Genomic DNA, 10,091 nt, shown 5'->3' on the forward strand with positions numbered 1-10,091 from the left:
ACAGCCGCCAGCACTGTGAACAAATATGATCTTTCCCTGATTATTTGTCACAGAGCTCATTACAGTATTGAACACTGTTGTTTGTGCGGCATTGAAGCGCTCACAGTTTGTGGTAACACGTTCTTGTAAAACATTGTGATCATAGTTCAACTCCTCTGCTACTAAGCTATTATTCTGAATGCCAAACCGAGCATCTGGAACAGGCTCAGGTAGCTTGAACAGGTCATATCTCTTTCCACGTTGAATCAGTAATTCTTTGAGCAGAAATAGTCCATAATTGAAGACTTGCTCTGGTGAAGGCTCTGAGAAACCTAGAGTAGTAAGCCTGTGACCCAAATCATCACAAAGGTGTGCCTTAAACCTCTCCCAAAGAGATAAGGGATCAGATGGATGATTCTCAGCCAGAATAACAGTGAACAGCTGGCGCATTGCAGCTCCAGTTCGCATATGTGAGGCTTCCTCTAAGCAATCTTCCCATTCACCATCTGCTTCAAGAAGACCACGTGCCAGGCAAGCAGCCTGAAATGATTCAAAAGATTGACCGTTCACAGTTCTTAGATCTAAATAGCTTGTTGCACCTCGTACAACTGTTAGGAGTAAGCGAAGATAGAACCGATCTCCAGCAGATGGGTGCACTGAGTGTAGCCGTCCAATAGCAAACCCTTCTTTCCTTTTCGTCCATCTATGTGTGTTTTTATTCCACACATAAGCCTCAGGGAAATCTTGATAGAGATAAGTATGAGCTGTAGGGTCGTTCTGATTGGTTGCAAACCACTCTGTAAGCATAGTTCGCTCCACATTTGCACGGTTCAAAACTTGTCCAGCAGTGTCCACTTCAGGGTTGAAATATAACATGTGCTCATTCTCAATATGCACAGGAAGTCTGTACACATGAGGCAGTTCTGCATGCATCGGCCATTCCTGCAAATGCCACATTGCTTCTGGTGGACCAATATATCGAGCATCTAGAAACCGTTTAATCTCGTCCTTTTCATTGCTGACCTCCACTGTGGCACGGTCTGGGCCTTTGTACACGTACTTATGAATGTACTTGATGGATTGAATTGAAGTACATATTTCCACATTGATGTGGCAGTCAAACTCTGCAGAGAGCTCAGGATTGTACGGTACAACATGCTGATTAGTGAACACTTCGCCTGTATGTGAAGTATAGGTACGACCATTGTTTGGCCGGGCATACACTGGATAGCCATTCTCTCCAAACACTGTCTCCTCACAGAAGTCGCGAGGAAACCGTTTAGAGCATGATCCATTGTCTGCCTTGCACCTGTCCCCACAACTATGAAGCATGCACGTAGTAATGGTATGATATAGCATAGGATGAGTTTGAGGATCTGGAATCTGTGCTGATACAATAGAATCCACCATACTTGCATCTCTGATCTTGTCTTGGTTTTGAAGAAAGATCAAGAGATGCATATGTGGTAGGCCTCTTTTTTGGAACTCGATCGTGTAAACATGTGCAACTGCACTTCCAAAAAAAGCCGTCTTTGATCTTCTTGAGTAATGCCTGTTTTTTCAAGTGAAAAACTCTTGCTACAATGTCCGGACGATCTGCAGGTGATTGCATACGTGTTCTATCACCGCCAGCTAATTCCAGCAAAGCTGCTTCAACCTCTGGCCACCGTGGATTTGCCGTCATGGTAAGAAATATATCTGGCTTTCGGAACCGTCTACAAATAGCCATTGAATCCATAAATAGTTGATGCATATGACGGGGACTTCCAAGGTGAGTAGAGGGAAGAATAACAGGATGCCCTTGCTGGCCCATATCAACAGTATCAGCATGATTGTCAGCTTCTACCATTGCATCACGCACACTGCGGTAAAGGTCAGCACGGATCTCTTTTTGATGGTGGCGATACCAATTAAGTGCACTGGCTTCAACTGAGGCCCATGCATCCACCATATATTGCTGGAATAAGCGACCACCACGAAATAGATAATCAACTTCAGTACCGTTGATATATCTAGGGTACAGAACATAGGCATAGTAGCACCTTTGGCTGATTATTTCTGCACGTGCTTTTTGTCCTGGCTCAAGACGTATTGGAATGCGAGTATGCCATCCAGATGGTGCTGTAGGAAACAATAGCACATAATGCAAGGACGTGTACATTGCATGGCAATTAGACACTCGCTCCAAAGGACCATCTTTCAAGCGCAGAATGATTTCTCGATGTTTATCGATCACCTCGCCAGCTCCAGATCCAGGGATAATTGCTGCAACTTCATCTGCAGTAGGTAGATTATACCTACGTAGATCTGTAGTTGCTTGCAACACAATGCGAGCACGCACATCAACCTGTTGCTCTGGGGGCTTCTCTTGAAGTATCGTATATGCACGTTTATATAATAGCACCAAAGGATTGCACAGGTCCAGCATTCCCCCAATGTCCCGTAGCACTGAATGATTTAATCTGCTCTGATTATTTTGATGGCGAACCGTAGCAGCATCAAAATCAGGATCAAAAATGTACAGTTGAGCATAGCGCTGGGGATTGTTTTCAGAGGGAAGCAGTGAGCCCATTTTATGATGAAGCTCTCCACTCATTCGGAAGGAATAAGGACCTGGAGTTTCTAACACTGCAGTATCAAGATTTACTGAGACAGATGTGAATGCAAATGCAGCGTTATATGAGCGAATGTTTCGAAGGAATTCACCTGAGCGTGGATCAGAACCGTTCATTAGACTTTTGAGTGGTTCGGGGGGAAGTACAGGTAAAGGGAGTATAATCTGCCCATTGAGACAGCAAGTGCTGAATCGAGGATCACGTAGTGATGACTTAGTCAAACGTTCATCTATAAAGTGCAGTGCCATGCATTTTGAGCACACAATATTCATTTGGCCTAATGAGTGGCGAGCAAGTGGCTCAACATATGTACGACGGCCAGGAGGTAATGTGCGTTGCTGCTGATTTATAGTCTGCTGTACAGCATTTCGTTGTGCATTACGCTCCCGTCGGCTACGAACAGAAAGATTATTATATACACGATTTGTACCATCCTGGCGAGCATTTTGCCTCTGGATCTCTCTATGCTCATGTTCATAAGCCGATTGCTGCCGTTGTATATCTTGGCGATTATTTAATTGCTCTTGTGCATCCGCCTCACGTTGCCGTTGAGTCAGGAGTTGATGCTGACTATACTGCCACTCATTCATATCAAGTTGCCTTTGAGACACTTGTTGAAACTCTCTTTGTCGCTGCTGATTTGATTCCTGCCTCCGTCGAGACTGTCGTTCAAATTGTCTGTTTGCACGCTCTTCAGCCTCTTGTTGCCGCCGTGCAGCAACAGCTTCAGCAACTGTAGATCCACGGTTTCTTCCACGATTGGCACGACGATTTTGTTGTCGTTGCACAAAATTAGCCTCAAGTCCACCTACATAGTTCCCCTGCTGTGCATTTGGATTAGGATTCCAATCTAAACTGCCAGGGAACCGAGAGCCAGAAGGCTGGTTCATTTGTGGCCTATTGTGTTCCCCACCAAACATGTTCAATGGCTGAATATTACTTCCACCAAGATATTGTTCACCAAATTGTCCATATGCACCGTATGGCCCTGCAAGCCCCCCATTGCCAGCATCAAAAGTGGGACCAAGATTAGATCCCTCAGGAATATCCAAATTTTGGTTAGGCTGCCCAAAATTAGGCTGCCGAGGAATCTGATAAGATTCCTGTCTCCGTTCTCGCCGCACTGATGGGGAAGTCATTTGACGACCCTCTCTTTCCCTCTCTCTCTCCTCCTCTCGATCACGTTCAGGTGTTGTCCTAAGGCAGAGGTTAATTTGACAGTCAAACAATCAATTATGCGGGCACTTACGGATTGTTTGTGTAGGAAGGATCCATTGTCTTTTGTAAGGATGTATTGTGGGTAATGGAGTTGGGACTATTATCATTCAATTAGCAGTGCACTTCAGCCTCATCACTACTGAGCACACACTTATACCGTAGTATAATGAGGGAGGGTGTGCACAGGGTTGAATAGTAGGCTGGTAGAGCTCAACACCTCTGGAGGGTGTGGGGGAGCTTGAAAGTGGCAATATTAGGCCTTATTAGATGGTTTTATGGCTCTATCAACTCACTTTGATGGGGTGTAGAGCGTGTTGTTATGTGGCTGTGCTATGAGGCGCTAATGCAGAGCTGAAAGCTACCATTAGAGTGTCATTCACACCATTATCAGAGCTTGTAAACTCACTTTGATGGGGTGTAAAGCGCGTCGTTATGTGGCTGTGCTATGAAGCGCTAAAGCCGGCAATAGTATGAGCTGAAAGCCACCATTAGAGTGCCATTCACACCACTATCCAACCTTTGAAACTCACTTTGATGGAGTGTAGAGCGGATTGTTGTGTGGCTGTGCTATGAGGCGCTAAGGCGCGATAGTATGAGCTGAAAGGAACTGTAGATAAGCCATCAATGCGGGATAGAAGCAAAAGGTAACTTACTTGAGAGCGAGATAAGCAGAGGGGAGATAAGCACTTGATATGTGGAGTAGGTGGTGTGCTTAGTGGAGGCTGTAAGGACCCTGTGAGCATGCTTATCAGGGATTTGAAATGGGGGATAAGCTCACCTGATAGATGCTTGCCCCTCCACATAGTAGGTGAGACAGGACGGGAGGCGCCTATCGGACCCTGGATGCGTGAGGCGTGAAAAGTACTGTCCACAATATCGCGTTCGGATAGGCGCCCATCGCGCAAAATCATTTGTTTTAGGAGCATGAACCATGCAAGAAGTACACGATTTTGAAGACATGTGCTAATTGTACTTATACAGCTTGCTGCCAAAACTCTAAGGAAACGGGCAAGAGGGCGGGGCAGGGCGAGACATCCACGGAATAGGCGCTGGCGCGCGGACTGGGGACGTTTGGACTTGGAACGGGGCAGCCCCTCGCAGGCCCGGCCAGATGCGGGACCGGCCTCGCAGGCTCGGCCAGATGCGGGCGGCCTCGCAGGCTCGGCCGAAACAGGGGGCAGGCCTCGCAAGCTCGGCCTACCGGCGCACATGGCAGCCACATGGCAAAAGCTCGGTTAGCTTCGCTTATTTCGCCAACTTCGCTAACTTCGCGTATCGCTGCAAGCGACGTACGCGGCTTACTAACACCACCGCTCCCTTCTTTATAGATAGATTCAGACCCAAACCGCCCAAGTGACGCCGCCAGAGACACCACCCGCTGAGGATCGTTGCACGGGAACACGATGTACGCTGACTCGTACATACTATGCGGTCCCTATGGTCTTTTCTTTATGGTTTTGATTTGGATGGATCGGATATACCTCATAAGGCTCATTTGCTGCTTCTCATCGTTGCGTATGGGGTGCAGATGACAATCATGTGGGTCGCGTCGATATTTCATTGTGCCCTGCTAGGCATGTCAGGGTACTTACTTATCGAGGGGACTTTGATAGAATTCAAGGAGAGTGGTGGGAGCGCCTTGATGGGATCACATATGGGCTCTGCGACAGTGACTGAGGCTCAGAAGTAGGCCTCAGCCAGCTTATCCTTCAAGTTCGCGCAGCTGGATGGATTTTGGAGGCGTGTTCCGGGCCAATGCCGCGCGAAGTCCAGATGTAGGTTGCAATGGTCTTGGTCCTCTTGGTCCTTGATGTGGCCGCATCCTTGACTCGAGCAGTACAAAAAACAACCACGTGTTGCATATCTAGTGCGTGCACTGTTCAAGATGTGCTGTACATCGTTGTGTAGAGCTCTGTGCATGATGGTGCATGATGTGTGGTTCGCAGTCGTGGCCAAGTCGCGGATGAGAAGCCCAGCCGCCGTCCGGCACGAGGCGGCCCTGCTGCCGCCGCAGCCGAGGAGCCTCGAGTGCGCGTCGGGTCGGGAGCGCCGAGCAAGCTGAAGCCGTCTGCAGCTGCCTCTCCTCCTCCATCATCCTCTTTCAGCCCCCTCCACCAAGCTACCTTTCCTCCTGCCCGTCATCGTACAACCGCCGCCCGGAATCCCGCCGCTCTTCGCAACCTGCCTTCCGTCCTCGAACCCTTTGAATCCCTGCGGCCCCCAACCTCTCCACAGACCCTCGCAGCCATCGTCGGCGCGCCCCTCGCCCACGCCCCTCACGCGCGATGAACACGCAAACGATCCAGTCGCGGCCGGCGGTGCCGCACATCCCGACGTCGTGCCCGCAGTGCGCGGCGGCGCTCGAGTTCCCGGTGCCGAGCCCGCCGCCGCGCCCGGGCGCGCTGCTGAACGTGCGCTGCTTCCAGTGCGGGACCGTGCTCACGCACGCGTTCTACCCCGCGCAGGTCCCCGCGCAGTACGGGGGCACCGTCGGCGCCGCGGCGGGGGCGTCGGGCAGCGGTGCCGGTGGGGTGGCAGGGCAGCGGCGGAGCAGGAAGATCGGGACGCAGGAGAAGCCGCTGGAGATGAAGTATTACGACCTGCTGGGCGTGCCGGTCGACGCGACGGCGGACGACATCAAGAAGGCGTATCGTGAGTGCCGCTCCTGTGCCTCTTCTGGCCATGCGGGGCGTGTGCTCGTATGCTGACCGCCGCGGGGCGCAGGCCGGCTGGCGATCAAGCACCACCCGGACAAGAACCCAGACAACCCTCACGCGGAGGAGGTGTTCAAGGAGATCGCGGTCGCGTACCAGACGCTGTCCGACCCCGAGCTCCGGCGGAAGTACAACGAGTTCGGGCCCAAGGAGTCCGCGCCCGACGGCGGGTTCATCGACCCCGAGGAGATCTTCGGCACGATCTTTGGCGGGGACCGGTTCGTGCCGATCATCGGGCACATCAGCCTCGCGAAGGACATGAAGTCGGCGCTGCAGGAGGAGGAGGGCGAGGGCGAGGTCGTCCAGCGCGACGCCAAGGGGCGCGAGATCCTGAGCCCGGAGGAGAAGGCGAGGAGGGAGGAGAAGCAGAGGAAGATCTCGGCGGAGGTGCGTCGCTTTTGCGTGTTTTCGGCGAGGAGGACGGGGGCTCATCGCGGGACAGAAAGCGGCGGTGCGGACAGACCGGGTGAACAAGCTGGTCGAGAGCCTGGACCGGAAGATCTCGATATTCACCGAGTCTGCGACGGGGGCGGATGACCGGCAGGTGACGGACAGCTTCCGCACAATCTGCAAGCTCGAAGCCGAGTGCGTTCTTTGTCGTCTTTTCTCTGGAACGGTGCTCATCGTTCGTCGTGTTCTCAGGGAGCTGAAGCAGGAGTCGTATGGCGTCGAGCTCCTGCAGGCGATTGGTTTCGTGTACGCATCGAAGGCGAAGCAGTTCCTTGCGACTAACCAGACCTTCCTGGGCATGGGTGGCTGGCTGCACAACGTGCAGGGCAAGTACCATGTGTTCAGCGAGACGTACGTGGTCCTCTCACCCCAAGCTCAGTGGAAAGCTGACGGCTGTCACAGAGTATCGACTCTCCGGGCTGCGATGGAGCTGAAGAGTGTGTTTGAGCAGATCCAGGCTGCGGAGAAGGCAGGGAATCTGTCTGCGGACGAGAGGAGGAAACTGGAGGAGCAAGCAGCGGAAAAGGGCATCCAAACGCTCTTCAAGGTACGTTCACGTCGATGTCATGCTACGACCACTCGGGCTCACGCGGACGAAACAGGGCGCGAAACTAGAGATCGAGTCCGTGCTGCGGGAGACGGTGGATCGGGTGCTGGAGGACGCAACGGTGCCGCGACAGAAGGTGTATCTGCGGGCGATTGCGCTGCAGATCCTGGGGGATGCGTACATGGGCGTGCGCAAGGAGTCGGAAGAGGTGCAGGAGGAGAGCGAGTACGTGAGGGTGGAGACCAAGAACAGCCGACAGAGAGACTCGTACCGCGCCTCGACCGCGGGTCCCTCATGAGCCCAGTCCTGTAGACTGTAGTCATTCTGTCCTGGTAGACTGTAGCATATCATACGACCGGATATGGGAGATCGATCAGCGGGCCACGTGCACCTGTTTTGTGGCCAGCACAGCGTGACTCGGTGGACACAGGCCTCTTGCACTCGCCCACGACGCAGCCATGGCCTCCGCCGACGACACCTACGAGCTCATCACCCGCAGGCTCCACGAGGTCCTGGGCGGCGACATCATCAAGGCCATCCTCGCTGAAGGACGGACCCCGAAGCTCTACTGGGGTCTGTGTTCTGCCGCCCGTCCCGTGCCCCATCCTGACTCCGTTCTCGTTCTGTAGGCACCGCCCCCACCGGCCGTCGTGAGTCTCGAATCTCATATCGAGACATGCCTTGTGCTCACCACGTCCCAACACAGCGCATATCGGCTACTTCGTCCCACTCACCAAGGTCGCCGACTTCCTCCGCGCCGGCGTCGAGGTCACCATCCTGCTTGCCGGTAGCGCTTTCGGAGTCACCATTTGTCTGCACACAGGCTGACCGCCCCTGCTACTGCTCTCAGACCTCCATGCGTTCCTCGACAACCTCAAGGCGCCCCTCGACCTCGTCAGCTCCCGCACGGCCTACTACAAAAAGATCCTCATCGCCGTCTTCACCTCGCTCGGCGTTCCCATCTCCAAGCTCCGCTTCGTCGAGGGCATGTCCTACCAGCTCACGCGCGAGTACAACCTCGACGTCTACAAGCTCTCCTCCGTCGTCACCGAGCACGACGCGAAGAAGGCCGGCGCTGAGGTCGTCAAGCAGGTCGAGAGCCCGCTGCTGAGCGGGCTGCTCTACCCTGGACTGCAGGCGCTGGACGAGCAGTACCTTGGCTGCGACATGCAGTTCGGCGGTGTGGATCAGGTGAATATTGAGCGTGCTTGACGAAGAAGGCGGGTCGGGTGTGGATCAGGTCACCTTAACCACACCCGATCCGCCGACAGCTTGACGTAAACGCCAAATCGTGCTTTGCGGTGCAGAATATGGGATGTCCGCACCGCCAACGTCTAGAGAGTTCATACATCAGATCGTGCGTGGATGACAAAGGTTGCCGGTCCGAAACCTGGATTCCTCCTCTAACGTAGACGACCTTTCGTCCGCCCCACACTAACTCTAGACGCTGCGTTTCCTTTCCTTGACTATCATGCGGATACTCATGCGGAATATTGATCCCCGTCTCCTCGCCCTCAGCGCAAAATCTTCACCTTCGCGGAACTCTACCTCCCGCGCCTCGGCTACGCCAAGCGCGCCCACCTCATGAACCCGATGGTCCCGGGGCTCGCCGGCGGCAAGATGTCCTCGTCGGACCCAAACTCGAAGATCGACTTCCTCGACCCGCCCGAGGCGGTCCGGCGGAAGATCAAGAGCGCGTTCTGCGAGGAGGGCAACGTCGCGGAGAACGGCGTGCTCGCGTTCGTCGACGCGGTCCTCATCCCCGTCTCGCAGCTGCGGATCGACAACGCCAAGGAGGCGCAGGCGGGCGCGGACGCGGACGCGGGGGCGATGCCGAAGCCGTTCGCGGGCGAGGGCGCGCCGGAGGGGACGCTGTTCTCGATCGTGCGCAAGCCGGAGCACGGGGGCACGCTGCACTACGACGGGTACGAGCGGCTGAAGGCGGACTACGCGGAGAAGAAGGTGCACCCGGGGGATCTGAAGGCGGCGGTCGCGGACGCGATCGTGAACTTGCTGGAGCCGGTCCGGAAGGCGTTCGAGGCGGACGAGGAGTGGAAGGCGGTGGAGAAGCTGGCGTACCCGGACCCGAACGCGAAGCCGGAGAAGAAGAAGAAGAAGGTGAGCCGGAGGGGTGTGGGTACGCCTGTTCTCGAGCTGACGTGGATGGGTTTTCTCTAGGAAAAGGTCTACCACCCGCCCCCACCCGGGAAAGGCAAGAACGCGAAGCCGCAGGAAGCCGCGGAGCCTATAGAAAAGGGGAAGGCGCACTCGGCAGCGGAGGCTGCGAAGCAACAAGAGGCCACGCCGTGATTGTATCTCGTAGAGCGTCGAGAAGATGTAAAACCACGCTGTATCGATACCTGTGGATTACATGTGTGAACGGCCCGCGTATGTGCGGTATGTTGAGTGTCATTGTCACACGTGGGCTCGGGACACCTGCGGTCGTACCGCTGTACTTTCCGTGAGGACATTCTGGATACGGACCACTTGGTTGGCTGAAAGGACTTCTCACGACCAATCGCGTCCGCAAGTGCACCATTCAGATCCAGCGCTTCTCCTCGAGGTCCA

General features: G+C 54.1%; 2 protein-coding genes across 2 annotated transcripts; both read left to right on the top strand.

Moving 5' to 3' along the window:
* Positions 1-6,097: 6,097 nt before the first annotated feature.
* Positions 6,098-7,821, top strand: BXZ73DRAFT_43605 (DnaJ-domain-containing protein; the record flags this gene model as incomplete). Its single annotated transcript, XM_048019179.1, has 6 exons — positions 6,098-6,464; positions 6,537-6,913; positions 6,969-7,111; positions 7,169-7,327; positions 7,379-7,523; positions 7,579-7,821. 6 exons carry the CDS (start codon positions 6,098-6,100, stop codon positions 7,819-7,821), a joined length of 1,434 nt encoding a protein of 477 aa, XP_047879983.1.
* Positions 7,822-7,981: 160 nt separating this feature from the next.
* BXZ73DRAFT_99279 (tyrosyl-tRNA synthetase) lies at positions 7,982-9,833 on the top strand (the record flags this gene model as incomplete). The annotated part of the gene is made up of 6 exons (XM_048027957.1): positions 7,982-8,096; positions 8,153-8,173; positions 8,230-8,310; positions 8,374-8,714; positions 9,042-9,641; positions 9,702-9,833. 6 exons carry the CDS (start codon positions 7,982-7,984, stop codon positions 9,831-9,833), a joined length of 1,290 nt encoding a protein of 429 aa, XP_047879984.1.
* Positions 9,834-10,091: the final 258 nt, after the last annotated feature.

This window comes from Epithele typhae (assembly GCF_022376455.1).
Source record: "Epithele typhae strain CBS 203.58 chromosome Unknown BXZ73scaffold_11, whole genome shotgun sequence".
NCBI classification, from domain to species: Eukaryota; Fungi; Basidiomycota; class Agaricomycetes; order Polyporales; family Epitheliaceae; genus Epithele; species Epithele typhae.